The following is a 19,774-nucleotide window of genomic DNA, read 5'->3' as shown; positions in this document are numbered from 1 at the left end:
TGCATATGAGTATATCAGTTCATACGACAAGAATTGCACATGTGAGTAAATTTACTCATGTGTAAATTAAACTGAGGTATGCAAATCATGTCGTATGAATGGGGTATAAGAAATCTGCGTCTACCCGCAGAATAAACAGAAATTGAGATCCCGCAGAATTATAACCCCGTGGAAAAAAGTACATCTACAGTACTTGATTTAGTGATAGATTACTACCTTTGACTCTAACTTTGATGAAAATAAGAAGAGTTTTGACACAGTAGCTATGTGGTGTGTTCTCTTGTCAGCCTCACCTGCACATCTTCATTGTTACTTCTTGTCAAAAATTTCATTATCTATCTGAGGGTGCAGATGTCAAGTTGCTATGACAACTTCCTTCTTCCACTTTTTTTAGTTGTGCCGAGTGGTTGTGTCTGATAATGAAATCAAGGTAATGAAATTTTCTGACATTTTCACCTCTTTTCTAATTCATGAATCCACCGCTAATGAAAAAAGTCACAAAGAATGCCAACATAGACCAGTTAAAATATTTTCATTTTACAGATACAAAAATGCATGATTAACTGGGGTTATGATTGTAAATTTTTATGTAGTTTAAGGGAAATAGCTTGAAGGTAAATAAAGCAGATTGATTTGTGTGACAATGCTATTTTATAGAATAAACAATAAACAGCTAATATACCATTTTGTAAATCATATATTAATACTGGTATATATGTATGTAGTACATGTATTTGTTTATAGAACTTCATAGTCTGTTTGTATCAGTGCATTCATAGATTAAAGATCCAGAGTTTTACAGAGCTAAATGAATATCCAAGCAAAACAATCCTAAAAAATCACCAATACACATTCAGATTATTGATTTTAACATTCCTTTTTTTGATTGACATGTATTTTACATCAATTTTCATCTTGAAAATGTAAAATGGTCTAAAAATAAACTATTTAATTAAACTAGATGTATCAAAACTAAAAGCCTACATTTTTATTAAGCATGAGATTATTGTTAAGAAATGTACTTATGTTCTTCAGACTTATAGAGAAATGATGAAAGTAAGTCAGCTGATTCCTTAGTCATGTGACTGCAGTCACATGAGTCTGCCATGTGTGCCTAATGTCAACCGATTTTATTCTCACCCAGTTACCAATGAAAACAAAAAAAAATAGCATGAGTAACAAATCAAATGCATGCATGGTAGATAAATTAAAGCTTTTTCCAAACATGGGCCATACAAATTTAGCTGGGTTACTTGTGTTTATTTTACCCAGGAATGGGGTACTTTTGTTTAATTCTGAAACCGAGTAATACAGCAGAACTAGAACCAAACATTTTCTCCAGGGAGCTTAAGGAAATTGGGATACTTTCACTACAGGACACAATCTTTCTTAACATCAAACATCTTAATTCACTCTATGGCTTGGGTGCTTCTTAAAGTGTGGCAAAGCTGCAATTCTAAAACTTTTCCACTTCTTTTTTATGATATAAGCACACAGTATATTTAAAGATCTGAAGCTTTTTACTAAACTTTCAGTGTAAATATTTGAAGGTACTCTATTCTGATAAAAGGAAAAACACTAATTTTTCATTTGTCTTGTGTACAACATATACATTTTATTGCAGACCCATATAATGGTTGCCAGTTTGTGTTTTGTGTTTATATTTATTTGTAGCTTTGTGTTCTGTAATCAGAAGAAATCATTGATTTTGCCTAATGGCATGTCAGCTTTTTGGTTGGTGTAATATGTATATGTATTTACAGCATGCTTCAAGGTTGAGAAAATTTTGTTGTCCTCCCTCAAATGTATATAGTATACATGTAAAACTGTGTAGTTGAGAAAAAATAATTTGTCCTGTATGTTTTATTTATTTCTGATTTGATTCTGATATTATGATTTTAAAATTATTGTTTGATCCTTTACAAAAAACCAGCAACTTATCCTGATATCGCACGCTGGACAAGATTTGGCAGCACTGAGTAGTTATTTCTTTATTTTATTTTTTGATTTAAAGAAATAAAGTCTATAAAATGCAAGTGATTGCGACTTTGAAAAACTGGTAATGAACATACAAATATTTATTGTTTTCAAATACAGCCATTCCCTTTTCAGGATGCATATAATGAGCCAGTCTGACAATTTTTTGTTTGCTTTCCTTTTTCAGATGAATGGTGTGACAAATGGAAGTGACCCTGGCCTTGCCCTACAAGGTTTGACTGTCCAGGGCAGCAATAATAACCCTGATAACAGGCCAGTGGAGGATCCAGCACAAAAGAGGGGCAGGGTAGAATTTTTCTTCTCTCTCTCTCTCTCTCTTACCATTAATTTTAATGTCATTTGCAAAGTTCCCCTGTTCAGAAAAATAGATTTTTTTTAATTATGATTTTTTAACCAAAAAAAAAAAAAAATTAGAGGAAAAAGGTAAAAATCAACTGAAGGTTCTTTCGTATAACATTTACGGAAAACATCAGAAATATAGAGTTATCTCTCATGCATTTGTGTAGTTGTCTGATGTAGTTATTGTTGTATTGTAGCCAGGACAGATAATAGACATCAGGTCTATGATTAATGAAGCCACAAAACTGAATGCAGAAGAGGGGATAGATGGTCAGGTCAGTACTTACACAGATAGCAGTGAGATGACCTTCACTATCATCATCATATTGATTGAAGACATTAAAGAGCTAGAAGGAATTTTTTTTACCTCAAATATTTAATTTCAATTACATATTTACATAATTCAAATGGGAAAGGAATTTATGGAAAAGATCTGTACAACATTTGTGTATTTTCCAGGATCGTCTTTTGAAGCCTCTAGGAGGCTACGTTGGTTATAACAGTGAATGGAGGGAGTTAGCTCAAGTCATAAGTAGGGTAGGTCACAGCTTAATCATACGCTGAAAGATCAATTCATATGGTTTGTGCTATTCCTGAATGTTTCAACCAAGATAAAAGCTTGAAAATATGTTTTTATGTGTTTCATTTCTAACATTTATTCATTTAACCCTTTGTATTACGCAGGATATTTATTCAGAAAATCCCAATGTAAAGTGGGATGATATCATTGGTTTAGAAGAAGCTAAACGATTGGCTAAGGAGGCTGTAGTTTATCCAATTAAAGTGAGACATCATTTTTACACACATGAGTTATGATATATTTCTGTTTTATCTCCTTTTCTAGATAGAAAGTTGAACAACATGTAGTTTTATCCTCTTATTTATTTCAGTATCCCCAGCTGTTTAAAGGTATTCTCTCCCCCTGGAAGGGACTGCTGTTATATGGTCCTCCTGGTAGGTATTTTTTTATGCTCTACTTAAAATATAAGATTAGCTTCATTTGTATGACATTTAATATTATTATCCCTACAAATGGAAATTTGAGAGTATAAATAGGAATTCCTTATCCATCTATTTAATCTTGCCCATAACTCGGTAACAGAAGAACCTTGGAAGGTCATACTTTAGATTGCTTAAGTCTTGATAGTTTAATTGTCCTGACCTTGACCCAGGTCAAGATCAGTGTCACTGACAAACATTGGAAGGGCATATCAGAATGAAAGATTGCTTATGTGTGATACTATTGCATATGATCTGAGGGTATTCTATTTACCAATTCAAAGAGCACTTGCAGGAGTTTTCAAATCATGTCCATTTCTTAATTTTTATTGGGAAAAATTTACAGTTTATACTTAACATTCAGATTATGACCAAAGGGGTCATTTACACAAGGTCATTTACTGATTTTGAAAAATAAAGGTTCACTAAGAAAAAGATACAATTTCTGTCCTGGTCATATCTTGTAATTTTGCCAGGTCATACTTGACACAGAATTTGCATATGGCTCAAGGATGTATCCTAACCTGGAAGGAAATTTAAGTATTTATTTTGAGTCTGGACTGTCAGTTTGCAGAAAGGGGTGCCTCAGAATGTGTGTGTGTCAAAGTGAAGAATTAAGGACCCTCTCTACACAAGTTCAAATTGTTTTTTGGACATTGAGAAAAATATATTGTATAAAGGAGTTAATATTGTGCTTATTTATTTAATTTTCACTATATGGTGCTTGGCATTTACCCCCGGGAAAAATGTTCAAAGACAACACAGTATCAGTGAATAGATATCACTTTTAATTACTTCAATAGAGAAAATACATGTAAATAACACTTTCAGTTAATTTATCTTGACCTTTGAAAATGTTAAGAATACTTGAATTAATTACAAATTGAGTAATATATTATAAAGGAGTATATATGATAAGAGCCAATTTTGGCCCCATAAAGATCAACATTTTAGAATGACATTCAGATATGTTTTATTGATATTTATTTTGTAGAAGAGATTATATTAGAAATATTTCCAATATATTTTTCACGTTTATATGAACTCACTAGCTGTAAATGACATGTGAAATAATGGGTTTTTTTGCTATCTAATAAAAAAGCCAAAAATATGCCTTTTTCTTGATGTTTTTTCTTATGGGAAACATAGAGTGCAGTGTAGAACATACATGATTTTTCTGTCACTAATTAGTATTGGATAGATACATCTTTGGTAAAAATATAAAGCATGTTCTAGGCTGCGCTCTATATTTTCTGGAAGAAAAACTGCTTGAAAATAAGCAGTTTTATACAAATTATGCTAAAATGGCGGGAAAACGTGATATTTATGATGTCATATTTCTAAAAGAACGGCATTTATCAAAACGAAAATGACCAATAAAGGTCGCATATATAGCTGTACAAATTATAGCTATATATGAAGTAAAATTAAGATATTCATTTTAAGGGGCCAATTGAGACACTTACCATATATCGCTCTTTCTATTTTTTAGAATTTATTTTTAAGGGCAGATCACTCTAACTGCAGAAAAATACTTTAAAATCAGAACTCTTTAGTGTGCAGTGTAGAGAGGGTTCTTAACCAATGTCGTAATAATACATTTTGAAAGTACATGAACAGTGTTTATTTTTTTGTTGCATTCAATAACAACCTCATATATATTTAATATGTATCTCTTTATTTCAGGTACAGGGAAGACCCTGCTTGCCAAAGCAATAGCCACAGAGTGTAATACAACATTCTTCAATATATCAGCCTCCAGTATAGTCAGTAAGTGGAGGGGCGACTCCGAAAAACTAGTCAGGGTAAGGTCCATTGTCAGTTCTGAACAAAATTTTGTGCATTTGTCCATTCATCAGCTGTCTTCAATCTATACCATTTTATGATGGAAAAAGTATCATGATCAGAACATGTTTCATACTAATAGTAAAAAAGACCTTTAAAAGTTTGTGCTTAAAACAGTGACCAGAGACTGTATCATGTATTTTGTCTATGAGTGTTAATGACAAAGTCATTGAAATGTGTATTTGAGTTATTCCATGCACACTCATCTGTTCATGATAATTAGGCAAAATTTGATAAGTACATGCCTAAAAGTGATACGTGTGTTGTTCTTGTTTGTTTGTAGGTGCTATTTGAAATGGCTAGATTCTATGCTCCGTCTACAATCTTCTTGGATGAGCTAGAGGCCATCATGAGTCAAAGGGGATCACAGGGAGGGAGTGGGTAAGTCCTCAGAAAATTACACCACAGGAACTCATGTCTGATACACAGTCCAACAGGTTATAAGTGATAGTGAGAAGATTTTGATCATTGCAATGTTACTGAAATTCTTAAGGTTTGTCACACATTATTTATTTTAACAGGGAGCATGAGGGAAGTAGGAGAATGAAAACTGAATTATTGGTGCAGATGGATGGCTTAGCCAAAACAGATGACTTAGTCTTTCTTTTAGCAGCTTCTAATTTACCCTGGTATGTGTTTACCTGTCACATTTGATTTTTCTTCTCACATAAGTAATGGATAATAATATGTAAACTTTCTTTTCATACAGGGAGTTGGATCAAGCCATGCTTCGTCGTTTGGAGAAGAGAATTATTGTTGACCTTCCAACATACGAAGCAAGGAAAGCCATGTTTAAACATCACCTCCCCACTGTTGTTGTGCCAAAGGAAGGGGGTTTAGAATTACTGAGCAATCTGGATTATGATCTCCTAGCAACAGTATGTGTTGTTTTGATATCCTGACAACAGTTTAGCTTGTTTTTACATTCTGACAACAGTAAAGAATGTCTTGATATCCTGATAGCAGTATGTTGTTTTGATATCCTGACAACAGTAAATGTTGGTTTCACATCCTAGCAATAATATATGACATCGAATTTTTAGCTTTCAAAATATTTAATGCTTAAAGTATTTTGACTAATTTGTGCCTACAAGAAATGATATAGCTATATTTTATGTTTAGGATAGCTAACCTTTACAACTGCTTTATTATTTGCAGAAGACAGAGGGGTATTCAGGCTCAGATTTGAGATTAGTTTCTAAAGAGGCAGCCATGAGACCGGTCCGGAAAATCTTTGATGCCCTGGAAAAAAATGATCATGGTATGATATCAAGATTTTATAAAATATTGCACACTATCATCAATGAAAGTGCAAGCTTTTTTGAAAATTCTTTTGGTTCTAGAGGTCAAAGACCAGAAAAAGATTTTGAGGTCATAAGGTGTCCATCTCCCTGTCCCTTGTTAATCACAGTCAGATTTCATTAAAACTTATTTATTAGTGTCGTCATATGATCAAGTTCAAGAGCAACTTTCCTCTTCTTTGTTATAAACAAGTAGAGCTACATTCTCAACAGAGACTTCTGGTACTTATTCCTAACCAATATAATTCCAGGTGACCTTCACATTCGACTTGACACAATTACAACATCTGACGTCATGAGAGCTATAGACAGAACCAAACCCTCAGCAGGCAAGATGAAGGAGCGGTACGCAGCATGGCAACGAGAGTACGAGTCCGTATAGGAAGAGACTGTGTGCTCGTGATGTGTGCCTGTGTAAGAGTGACTATGTGCTGGTGCCCACGGATTCGGATGACAGAGCTTGACTGACAGAGAGAATGTACAAAGCATCAGTGGAGATGGATATCCTTCCAAATATTGCTGTGTTTATCAAATGGTGCAAAATAATGTAGAAAATCTCAGAAAATGTCTGTGATAGTTTAACATTGATTCTATTTTTGTACAAAGCACCTTTATTTTTATTCTCCACTTGCATAGTTAAGTACTGCAGAGCTGTCATTTACCTGACAGTAACACTCATATTGTTGGTATTTTTATTTATGGTGATGTTCATCTCTTCTGTACTTTCTAGTCATATTTAGATGTTTTCATACAGCATCTAGAAAATATAGCAATTATTCTACTGAAAAGCCAGTTGTGCATTGGAAACATATATAGTGTCTTTTAAAAACATGTTTCCTTTTACAAATGTTTCCTAAATTTTCAAATTTTTAAGCTTTTTTAAAGGTAAATTTTAGTTAATAATGATGTACTTTGGCAGTAATTGTATAAACATTAATACATGAGCAGGACATTTACAGAAAGGTGTTTATGTGGTTTTACAGCAAGTTCTTCTATTCATTTTCAGGTGTTATGCATGATCCTTGAAGGTCTTCATAATAATTATTTATGAAGTTTTTGTTTACGTTATCTTGTGTAATGTATAATTTCTTTGTACAGTGTATCATGATATATTTATAGAGTCAAAAAGTTGCAAAATTACAGACCATATAGTCAAAAATTGTCATTCTTTGCATAAACAATTCCTTACACATGAATTTACATCAAAGACCTACCAATGTAATAAAATGGCAGAAAAAATTTGTGTAGACCTGATATTGAAGATTTTTTATGTTCAACCCCATTTACACAAATTTGCATCTCTGTTGACATTTTTTTATGAATAGCCAGGGTTGATGTGTATTTCTTTGATTATTTTCTGTACAATTGAGAGGCTGGTTAAGACATGCATACATGTATACTTGTGTTGTTAAAGTTTCAACTATTCAATGTACATAAGCACTCAGTGCTTCATATTCCTTATTTATTAAGGAGTCCATGTGTTTGTAACAATAAATCATGTTTTGGTGTGTGGGTATTGTGTTCCAGTGTATAACAGTAGTACACACCACTAGTGTTTACCAGTATTATAGAAGTGAGGCTTGCCTTTAGTTAAGTATACATGTTTTTCCTATTGTGGTTGTTGGGTACTTGTATATATTATATCTGTAGTATCCATAATGTGTGTAATTGTGTGTGGCCTTTCTGTTTGCTGATTATAATTTATAGGTACATTATTTATAGGCTATATATTAAAGTTATATATCTGTGAAGAAAATTATATGACATCCGTCCACAGTATTAGTTTTTATATAGTTTTATATACATGCTGCTGAATCTAGTTCTGTTTTATGTTTTTGGTGAGGTACAGTAAGTTAATTATAAATGGCAGAAAGATCTCACTGAACAGATAAATTTTAAGCAGATTTTTAGTGCAATGTTCCTGGTGTGACGTATGTTGCTATAAATTCAAACTATCTACATGTAAATGTTAGGCAGAATCAATGAATCAATTCTGCAAGGAAATGTTTACATTGCACTCCCACATGCAACTCTGATGCATTGTTCACCAGTCTGATAGTGGCTTCACTTATTATCTGCACATAGTTCTTAAAAACTCAAAATCAAAACAAAAACAGAAAAAAAACAAAGCTGAGGCATTATAATTTATTACCTATCAGAAGTGCTCATGTTGGGTTGACTTGTTCACTTGACACACAGTGTTATATTTTACCTGTGATTGTATGTATTGTTTGTGTGAGAGAGATCAATGTTACAAACATTTGAGAAAAAACTCTATACAATAAAGTAATTTTTGTCAACACAAGCTTTTATTTATTAAAATGACATGACATCAAGCATGTTGTTTTACAATCTTGACTAAAATCGGATGTCTTTGATATCTATCCTGTTGAACGCTGTACTCTGCATTGGTTATTCCCTGCTATTTGATCCTGTTTTTGATTGACAGTATACAATTAAAGTATATCATTGAGGGAGTCAGCAAGATTCCAGTTCCCCAAGAGCAAGTCTATTTGCCGGGGCGCTTGTTTTATAAACAATTTCCACTGTTACAAAGTTACATGATCTGTGGATAGCTCTCAGTGCACATTAGTTTACAAGGATGACGTCACAATAACAATAGTGTAGTCAAATTATCAAATTTTCCATCAAAATGGAAACTAATTGCAACAGTTTCAAAACTTAGTTTTAATCAATCTATGCTATGATCTTATTATATAACAAAAAGTTTAGAAAAATTCATACATGGGAAAATTGTAAAATTGAGGTCATTATTGGGACGTATTGTGTTCACTCTGATTAAGTGTCAAACGAACGATGTAAAGTTCTACTTCCATACTGGTTTAAAAAAAACAACTCGTAAGTAGTGAAATAAACTTAACTGAATAAACTGAATTGGAAAAATATTAAATTTTGGTTACTATATGTGTTGGTTGCCATGGAAACGGTATAAATTGAGAATGTCACTTACTTTTGAACAATGAACCTTAACAAACACGAATACAGTCACTACGTTAGTTTACACACATACTCAAAATGCATTCTTTTGCCATAAATGCTTCAAAGAAATTATTTAGAAGATTTATGTAAATAGGTGGTAACCATGGATATATTATAAACGAATTTATCATGAAGAAAAATCTCTGTATTCAGCAATGCTAAGTATAGCACGAATGTACTCAATCACCAACAGTTAAGAAACAATAAAATGCTTTAATTAATATGAAAGGTAATATCCAAAAATGATTAGAAGCAGATTTGGAGGAGAATGTCGCTGTCAGGGGACATCCCCCAATAATTTTTTTTTATGAAAAATTTGCGGAAAATCCCCCCCCCCCCCCCCCCCAAAAAAAAACCCTGAATCCCTCCTCTAACTGAAAGGTTTTCCACGTATATGAAGAAAATTGTGGGAAGATCTCACAGAATCCCCCTCCCCGAAATAGATTTATATGTTTTTATTCTGGTTTAGGTAGGTTGTTAAATTTTTATGTCAAAACTTACTTACTTACTTATAGGGATGGGTATCGCCAAAAATTTCGTATCGCGATTTATCACGATATTTTTCCACAATAACACGATAATATCATGATATTTTTAAAAAATTCTTTACAATGATTTTATATTAAAAGTCATTATTTTTCTAAAAAAAATATGCTAGAAAATCAAAATTTTACTTTCTTGAAATTTGTATGTGTATAAAATCAATTATGTTTGGACGGTAAAATGCGGTTCTTAATTTCACTTTTTACAACATTTTTTATACTTTCTGTAATTGTAATTTGAAAGATTGAACAAATAAATGAATAATTTCTGGACTTTATAATATGTACCTAAAGACCGGTATTTAGGTCTCCGTATCACGATACGTATCACGCAACAAAAAATCGCGATATACCGGTATACCGATAAAATCGCACATCCCTACTTACTTATCCTCTCCGTGCCCCGGAGGACGCATGAGGCCGTTTTATGTCAAAAAATATTCTTAAATCTGAATTTTTTTACGCACAGCAAAGCTGATCCCCATAGATTACATAATAGTTGTGTTGTCCACCTTTCAGAAAATTTTCTTTCAACTTTTGACACCAGTTTTGAGTCTCTGTAATGTGATTGGTTGGTAACTTGTATAAAATGCTCAGAAAAAAAAAAATACTCTGTATACATCAGTATCATAAAATACTTGTACACTATGATGAGTATGATGGTTCTTGCTTGATCAGAACTTGAACCCACCCCTACAGGGTATTTCTTGTCATGAGTTTAACAAAAATGCTATCTTACTCACATCAAGTGGATCAATACATTTTTTTACCCTCCATATAATGAAACCACGCCCTCCGGTGTGATAAGAACATAACAACATTTAATGATGCTTCCTGGATGGTGATATTTCAAAAAATATTTCAAGACTTTTTCAGTGCCACAGTAACCCTCAATATATGCAATAATATGAAGATAAGACACGTTTTACCATAAAATTTGAAATTGTTATCCCTTGAAAATGATCATTGTTGACCAAGATGTAGCCGAATCAACAGTAATTTAATTGCATTTAGAACAAAATATCGTGAAATGTGAGGGCAAAGGTGCTGCGCAGTTAATAATTATTATTTTGTTACCCTTCTTTTAAAATCTTAATGTATTTCAAACTGTTGCTATGTAATGTTACTTGAAGAGGGTGGGGGTAATTGAAAGCACACAGTAGATTATTTTATTCTTATTGATAAAAAAATCTAAAGTCAAAAGCACTTACACAAATGAAATCAAGTAAAAGAGAGCAAGCCAAGTATTTGTTTCAAGAAAGAATTAATTCTTAAACTTTCTTGGTAGATATTGGTTGTCAATTTTTACTTGTTCAAATTCATATGTAAAAGTATTATTGATGTTTGTTATATATTTTTCCTAAATATTTTTATCATAACAGTTATAGAAATTGTTAGACTTTAGCTTTAATCTAGGAATTCACCCGCATGGTGCAGTGGTTAGAGCATCTGCTCTAGAGTTGCGAAGTAAGGAGTCGATCAATCCTTACATTGCGGGTTCGAATCCCACTGTGGGACGTGGAGAACGGTCCTTCAGATAAGACCGTATAAACCGAGGTCGCGTGTCGCTGTAGGCACTGGCGCGAAAAAGATTCCTCACTGCTTGGCCCTAAGTGCTGGGTATAGAACTTTGCAGCTCTCCACCGGCAAGTGGTGGCGTCTCCATATATGCATGAAAAGTTCTCGAGAGGGACGTTAAACAAAATACAATCATAGTAGAAAGATTCATGTCCATCTACTTTTCTTTTTTCAATGTTGCTCTTATTAAGAAGTGACTTTGAAAGTGTTCCAGATTGTTTACATTCTAAAGGAATGCATCTCATGGGAATGCATTTATCACCAGTCGCCACAAAATGGCGCTTCAATAAGTGCCGCATCAGGCATTTGTCTGTCTGTCTGTCTGTCCGTCTGTCTGTAAACAATTTTTCAAAATGCTACTCCTCCTACAGTTTTGGTCTGTTGCAAAAGTGACCACATAATCTACAAGAAGAAGTTAAGTTTTTAAAAATGGGTTCAATATATTTTGTTAAAAGTTACATTAAGAATTTTGAAAAAGAGCATTTAAGCATTTAAATCCGTCTAAATGACTCCATTTGAATTGTTTCCATTACTATAAACATACTGCAGCTCTTGTACATGTATACATGTAGATGGTGCAGTCATTGTAAAGAAAAAGCTCAATATCAATTGTTATTTTATATAAGGTTTTGTTACTGTTTACAAAAGCAATCAGCAGTAATTTGGAAAGCAAAAAATTGTTTGAATCACACAGTTCAAATTCAAGTTCCGGAGATGCTTGAATGGAATTAAATATTTGATTTCTTTTTAACTTGGAGACCTTCAAATCAAATCCTATTCATATGATTCCATAAATTCTGTACTCTATATTTCAAAATGATAGATTTCTATATATTTTCTAGATATCTAATCAAAATATATTCTGTGATGATGCAATTGTTACAACTCTGTTATACATTGTACTTGTCTGAAAAGCTTCCTTGCAGAATTCTTTAGAAAAGGCTGTTTTTATTTATTTTGTATACAAACCGCGTTCCATAAATTTATTTTGTTTATATTTATTTATTGTGTATAAAACCCAAAACTACTGGGGTATAAATGTCCATGAGGTGTTTACAAATAAAATGAAAATAAACACATTCACATTTAGAAATTTCACATACATGTATATTGTGAATACAAACAGCGTTCCATACTTTTTTTGTTTACATGAATTTAGAGATTTTGCACAAAGTACACGATCTACCCCACAATACGGACTAATTATTCTTTTTGAAAATAAATTTAAAAAGTTGTACTTTATATTGTTTTGTAATTTACAAGTGTGCATAAATAAATACCCAAATTCATGCCAATAGGCCTGTAATTGCAACCATTATATATATGATATGTGTAGATGATATTTGGCCTGTGTGGAATTCAAACTTCACTTCTTTGAAAATCAAAATATAAAATATTTTTGATTTAGTTTTGATTGCATAACAAACTACAGGTTAAAACAACAACTTTTAATGCTATTTGGCTATTGTTTACAGGTTGTCTGTCATAGGAATGTCATATAGAGAAAGTATGGTGTGCAAATGGGTCATTCTAAATTCATTTTTATCTCTAATTTTAACCTTAACAAGTTACATTTTCACATATAAATTAGGCCCCGCCTCCATATACAGCTGCATTATGAATATTCATGATTTTTTGAAACACATTGGTACTTTTCATATGATTAAAAGAAATTGCTAGGTGTTCCGAATAGGTGTGTATCAGTTCATCAAACTGACACACCTTTCTGCAGGGAATCAGTCTTTTTATGGTCATTTTCAGGGAATCAGAAAATATATTGATTTACTCTTATATAGTGAAAAATCGGTAGAGGTATAATAATTGGATTTAATCTTGTTATTATTTAATAGTTGGATTTGATACTGTTATTATATTACAGTTGGATTTCATCATTCTGTTAATATTTATCAGTTGGATGTGATTCTGTTATTATTTATTTTTATTCGACGTTCTTGAGTTTCTCCATCTTTACACAGGCAAATATTTTTTTCATGCAAGATATCGATCGAGTTATCTCTCTTAGCTGATGATAAACCCAATTTCCTTTAGAGTTATCTCTCTTTGGCTTGGTTCAATAAATCACTTCCTGAATCGCTTACAACAGCCCTGCTAGTCCGAAATATCTGACGTTTTCCAGGCTTTTAAACGATTTTGATATTTTACGTGCCAGGAAAACGTCAGAACCGGCGCCGTTACGAAAACTGGCATGTAAAATATCAAAATCGTAAAAAAAAAAAAAATGGAAAACGTCAGAGATTTCGGACTACAGCCCTGCGTCGGAATAGGTTTTAAGTTATTCTTCGACGAAACCTTAAGTTTTAGTTTTAACTTCGAGTCCTTTTTAGCTCACCTCAACGAAGTCGAGATGAGCTTATGCTATACCCCCGGCGTCAGCGTCCCAGTTAAAGTTTTAGGAGCAGGTCCATTCCCAAGTAACTGTAAGCCCTACCTGGACCAAACTTGCATGGATGATGCATCTAGGGATGGACACTACCAGACTTGCTTCGGATGCTGGATGTGTCCTACATTTTCCAGATGAGTGACCAGGTTAAAGTTTTTGGAGCAGGTCCATTCTCAAGTAACTATATAAGCCCTACCCGGACCAAACTTGCAAGGATAATGCATCTAGGGATGTACACTACCAGACTTGCTTCGGATGCTGGATGCGACCTACATTTTCCAGATGAGTGACCAGGTTAAAGTTTTTGGAGCAGGTCCATTTCCAAATAATTATAAGCCCTACCCGGACCAAACTTGCAAGGATGATACATCTAGGGATGGACACTACTAGACTTGCTTCGGATGCTGGATCTGACCTACATTTACCAGATTAGTGACCAGGTTAAAGTTTTTGGAGAAGGTCCATTCCGAAGTAACTTTAAGCACTACCCAGACCAAACTTGTATGGATCTGACCTACATATTCCAAACGAGTGAGGAAGTTTTTGGAACAGGTCAATCCCCAATGAATTTTAAGACCTATTTTAACTGAACTTGCTTGAATATTGTTGTCAAAATAAATACTTACCGTTAGAAAAATATGATGTGAGATTTGCATTACCTAAACTAATAACATTCGTCGAGGTGAGCCTCGTATTAATCTTTGATTACACATTTTTTTGGTACTGGTAAACCATTTCGCAGCACGACATTTGCGATAGATCTGAAAAATAAATTGAGAAGGGCCAAGTCTACAGCTTATGTCGAATGGCCCCCTTCTATTCGGAAGGCTAGGTCTATTACTTTTGTTTTTTTTTTTCATTCGGATGAACAATTCAAACAAGATATAAGACCAAACAAAAGTGTCTTAACTGTTTTCAATATGTGAAAATCGTCATTAAAATAAATCAGGTTATATTTATCTATAGTACATGTTCAAAATTTGCAGTATAAAAATCATTTTAATAAGAAAATAATGATTGAAACATATAGTTTATTCCAAGCGAATTTGCAGTTTCATATATAATTGTCAATTATGAACACAATAAACAGAATAACTTGCAGTATAAAGAAAAGTCAGCTAACTTTTGTTAGCGAGTACATGTACATGTGTACTTTGAAAAGAATCGTATACTGTATGGAGATAACGAACAGTATTCAGGAAATAAGATTCAGGAGAAGCGCAAACCGGATCTCTAAAACATCGGAAGTGGGATCAGGTGCCATGGGGGAGTTAGCATCCCCTGCCGACCGGTCACACCCGCTCCTTGTCATGTTTTTAACAAAATAATTTTGCAAATGACCAAAGATGTATAGATTTCAATACATTTTAACTTTACGATTTTCGTTTTTGATTTTGAAAAGCCGCAGTAAAATCAGACGCAGAAAAGGATATTTTCTAAAAAGCCTAACTTGATGAATTGAAAAAAATGTAGATGGGGAATGGTCATTAGTCTTGTCGCACATTAGGCGACATCACTGAAATTCTAGGGATTACAAATCCTACACACGTTTATTATGAAAAAAATTATCATGCAACGAATCAATTGATATTTTATATCAGTGGATACAATTTATGACTTTTAAGATTTAATTAACATCTATTTGACACTGATCACTGATATCTACAGATAGCACGTGGATAAGAGATGGGACAAAAAACGATATAGTATCTAGCCCTAAATATATCGGCATTCAAACTGACAACTTCGTGTTCTGGGATCACAATATTGCGTTCAAATAGATTAATCGTGTTATCACAACAGATGTAATTAAAAATCTTTCGGATCAAAACAACGATACACAGGAAAGGTTTCGTCCTTAATGGCATGTTTTTGAGGATGATTCAGCAGTTAGGAGGAAATAACTGTCCACAACTGGTCACTTACCTAAATATAAACGTAAACTAGACATTCTGAAGTAATTTTTTTTTTCCACAAACTATAGCTTTGTCATTGTTTACGGTTCAGGGTAGGTTCCCAAGAGTAATACCTAGCCATCTTAGTCTGTATATGGATTATGGCACATGTTCCCTCTATGATGCTGTAAATGAAATTAATTATAACCCACCCACCCACACTAACAAAATAATAAATAAATAAGAATGATATTATACATATACCTCGTAGAACTGTGAGAACCCCAATACTGTTTGCGTTTATTAATGTGTTTTTAGATTTTTAAAATAGGAACTAGATATTTTATTTTTATTAATGTTTATGATTGGGACTTTCCAGATTATGAACCGTTGATATTGACGCTAACTTGTTTTGGTATTATATATAAACGTTCTGTATGGCTTTCGTTATTGAGCATCTATAAATCACATTATTCATGCCCACTGGTCTGTCCGTCCGTCTGTCTGTCTCTGAATTGGATTGTATTCGCTCAGTATTCAGGTACGTCGTCATATCATGCACTGCACCGTATAGAACCCGCCGTGATACAACTGCAGGGTACAGTTGTAATATATGGGAGAAAGAGAGCATAGAAATTTTCCCACCAAATGTCAAAAATTTGTTACATCTTCTCCCAGGTAAATTTGACACTGCAGGAGTAGCACCACCCATTATGGGTGTAGTATATCGTATCTTGTCTCCTAAAAAGTAAACTCCTATTGTTGATGTTGAATAAATTACCTATTCTGTGCTTCGCTACCTGTGTTGCAATTTACAGGCCACCTGATACCCGGCCTCTGTCTCGTAGAAAACGAAGAATCCTCTCGTTTTTTGTGTCACCGATTCTTTGTCAGTGTTATGATGGGTAGAAACTGTAACATTGGTTGTATTCTACCTGACCATTCTCATGACCCGACTTCCATATATCAGACTGATGTTTCTAGTATTTAAAAAAAGTTCATCCCAGAACGTTGAAAAAAAAAGTTTGCCCTGTAGGTAAGGACATCTTTTGACAAGCTGTTTACCACCCAGACAATAAAAATTAACCACATGATATTTTTAAAAATGGGTTTTATTTGATGCTTTATTATTAAACTTTAAATTGCATGTTGCACCAATTGCCACTCTATGTCATCTTGGGAAACAAAAACTCTCTTCTTTCAAAATTAATATTGATACTTCAGTCCAATTTCATGAAGTTCAGGTCCAGACGCACATTTGATTAATCTGTTCTTGTTTTATTTCTGTAGGAAGTCCGAGTACGTGTTGTGGTTTTTAATGATTAGGCCACACCAGTTTAATTTCTTGTTCGTCGGACATTTGATGAAAGAAGTACCAGCGGGCTAGCGGTTGGATAATAATATTATTACTTTATTGTAGGCAAAGATTTTAGGCGGAGCGTGAAAAAATTTGAGCGGAGAATTATATTTTTTTCTAATTTGCAGAGTAAATAGATTAAAAGTACGATAAATAGAGCGGAAATGGATCAGAAAACAGCACATAATTCCCATGATGCGGGGATTCTAAATCAAAATTATTTGTAAAGTTTTGTTTAAATACGAGCGCGCGGGTCCGACGAACAAACAAATTTATTTGTGTGGCCTTATGGAAATTATCTTGTGAAAAATTTGTGACACGTTTGGTCTGTCGGCTGAAGACAGAAACCAAAATAGTTTTTGCAAATTAAATACAATCCATATTATTTACATGCAGTGAATTTTTACTGACCACCTTTTAGGTAACATATTGAGTAGGCCTAATATATTTTTTTTTGTCTGCGTGGACTCCAGACCGCGCTTTATGACGCCCAGATGCACGCAACCACCGCTCATAATTCATAGGTGGCTATTGTTTTACACCTGTATTTATCGATCATTATTGACTGACCATCTAATAAAGATGTTTATGTGATGGTCACTTTGCATCTGTTTTTGTGGTGACCTGTAGGTGGTTTCTCGCTGTTTATCTGGACTCCTCGGTCCTGGTAAAGGTGTTTGGTCAGACTTTATGGTTTATTACGACAAACAGATTATTACAGGTGATTATTGCTTTTATTGGGAAACAGCCACAGGTGTTTGAGGAAATATAAATTATAAGTACAGTCTGTAATATTTTCAATGAACATCTACGATTCTCGAGTAACCCGGTAATTTATTCTTAGTAGAAATAGTAAGGTCCTCTTTCCCTTTGCGTCATGGTCCCAAATTACTCAAACAGGAAGGATACCGAAACTCGGGTACCTGATTTTATTAAGGTAGCCCTACTTACCATCTGTATGCACTTCCTATTGCAAAATTTTGTTTCGGTACAATTGGAAATATTTAATGACTAAACGTTAGATATGAATCTATTACAAACAGAAAACAAACAAGTATTGACGTCAAATTGGACCAGTACAAAAGGTGAGTGCACCCGCGTGAGATAACGCCACTGTGCGTGTGTTTACTGAGGGGTTATTTTACAGTTGTATTTCCTCTACCCTTCATACGATTGTCTTCACTGTACTGAAAAGTAACATAGGCAGGTCTTTTGATCAAGAGGCCCATAAACCATGTTGCTCACCTGATATACCCTAGCACTGTTCTCCAGAAAACGGGCATTAAACCAGTCAACATGGGGGTACTACACTACCAAAATGTCAAACGTGAACTTGCTGATCTGGATTTTTTGGATGGACTTTTGAAGAATTTTTTTTTCTCCTATGCAGGCAGAAGTAAAATTTGATCTCCGATTTGAGTCCACCTTACCCAACGGTTCATATTTTTAAAATGACAAATGGATCCACGTAACTTGGGAATGTTTTGTAGATATTAGTTGTCCCTGCTACTTTTAAAATGTCCTTAAAAACTTTTTCCTTGGGGGGGGGGGATCTTTTGTTGTGGTTTTTTCTCTCAAGCTGGTCAGCCTAAAACTCAAATCGCCTGGAATCGGTTTTGGACTCCCCCACCCCCTTCTTCGGTTGTCAGGTATACATAACAGACAAAGCAAAATGTGAAAACGTTTTACGAAATATGTTTGCTTGCCTTTGCATATCAACTCATTAGGACGATATTCATTCTATCAGGGTTACATATGTATATATATATGTATATATAGTATTACATCAGTTCTTGCATCCAAATGATCTCATACAAAATGGAAGTATTGTAAAAAAAATTTCGTGCGTCATGCATTTTTTTTGGGGGGGGCATTGCTGCCTCCATTGCTGAATTTCAAACAATAAAATAATACTTAAAACACAACAAAAAGTTTATCTAGATTCCATAGATTTTTTTTTAACATTCCACTTTTCTAAAGTTAGCAACCTGAGAGGACCCCCTCTCCGTTTTGTTTGCAGGGGAGGGGGGGGGGGCTGTATAGCGTTTATACAGCACAGACCAACAGAAAAGCTAATTTTGTGTCAACCGATTTGTTTGGCGCCAACTTTGGCGTTCATTGCTCCACCTGTTTTATCTTTAAGTCAATCATTGTACCACCGTGACCACAAAACCCAAATAAAAATATATTTACATTTCCAATGTCTTTGTCCGAGATAAAATTACCAATTGTAAATGTAATTTATTTCCTCATGAATGTCTTGGCATGGTTCCAAAAAAAACACGTGCAGGGCGGGACAACACCTAGTGAGAAGCAGGCTTGGAGCCCATGGATTGGCGGAATCAAAGCATGTAAATATAAGGAATAACTGTCAGATTTTTCGAATTCATGAAGATGATCAATGGATTGTTGTGTGATAATTTTATGCATAAACGCCTTCGGCGTTTATGCAAATTATCACACAAGCCAATCCATTGATCACTTCATGAATTCGAAAAATAAGACAGTTATTCCTTAAA

General features: G+C 33.9%; 1 protein-coding gene across 1 annotated transcript; it reads left to right on the top strand.

Moving 5' to 3' along the window:
- Positions 1 to 874: 874 nt before the first annotated feature.
- LOC134235648 (katanin p60 ATPase-containing subunit A-like 2) lies at positions 875 to 7,324 on the top strand. Its single transcript, XM_062717789.1, has 11 exons — positions 875 to 2,284; positions 2,535 to 2,612; positions 2,797 to 2,874; positions 3,022 to 3,120; positions 3,228 to 3,291; positions 5,023 to 5,141; positions 5,465 to 5,562; positions 5,703 to 5,810; positions 5,891 to 6,059; positions 6,340 to 6,442; positions 6,734 to 7,324. The coding sequence occupies exons 1-11, from the start codon at positions 2,063 to 2,065 to the stop codon at positions 6,862 to 6,864; spliced, it is 1,269 nt and encodes a 422-aa protein (XP_062573773.1). The 5' UTR covers positions 875 to 2,062; the 3' UTR covers positions 6,865 to 7,324.
- The last annotated feature ends 12,450 nt before the right edge of the window (positions 7,325 to 19,774 follow it).

This window comes from Saccostrea cucullata, unplaced genomic scaffold (assembly GCF_032062105.1).
Source record: "Saccostrea cucullata isolate Sc308-1 unplaced genomic scaffold, CSIRO_AGI_Scuc_v1 ctg117, whole genome shotgun sequence".
NCBI classification, from domain to species: domain Eukaryota; kingdom Metazoa; phylum Mollusca; class Bivalvia; order Ostreida; family Ostreidae; genus Saccostrea; species Saccostrea cuccullata.
Note: the sequence above shows the minus strand (reverse complement) of the source record. Positions and strands in the feature narration are given on the sequence as shown.

Coding starts and splice junctions, on each gene's coding strand:
- LOC134235648 (XM_062717789.1), top strand. CDS start 2,063: ATGAACATACAAATATTTATTGTTTTCAAATACAGCCATTCCCTTTTC. Junction 3,292..5,022: donor GCTGTTATATGGTCCTCCTG/GTAGGTATTTTT, acceptor TCTTTATTTCAG/GTACAGGGAAGACCCTGCTT. Junction 6,443..6,733: donor CCTGGAAAAAAATGATCATG/GTATGATATCAA, acceptor ATATAATTCCAG/GTGACCTTCACATTCGACTT.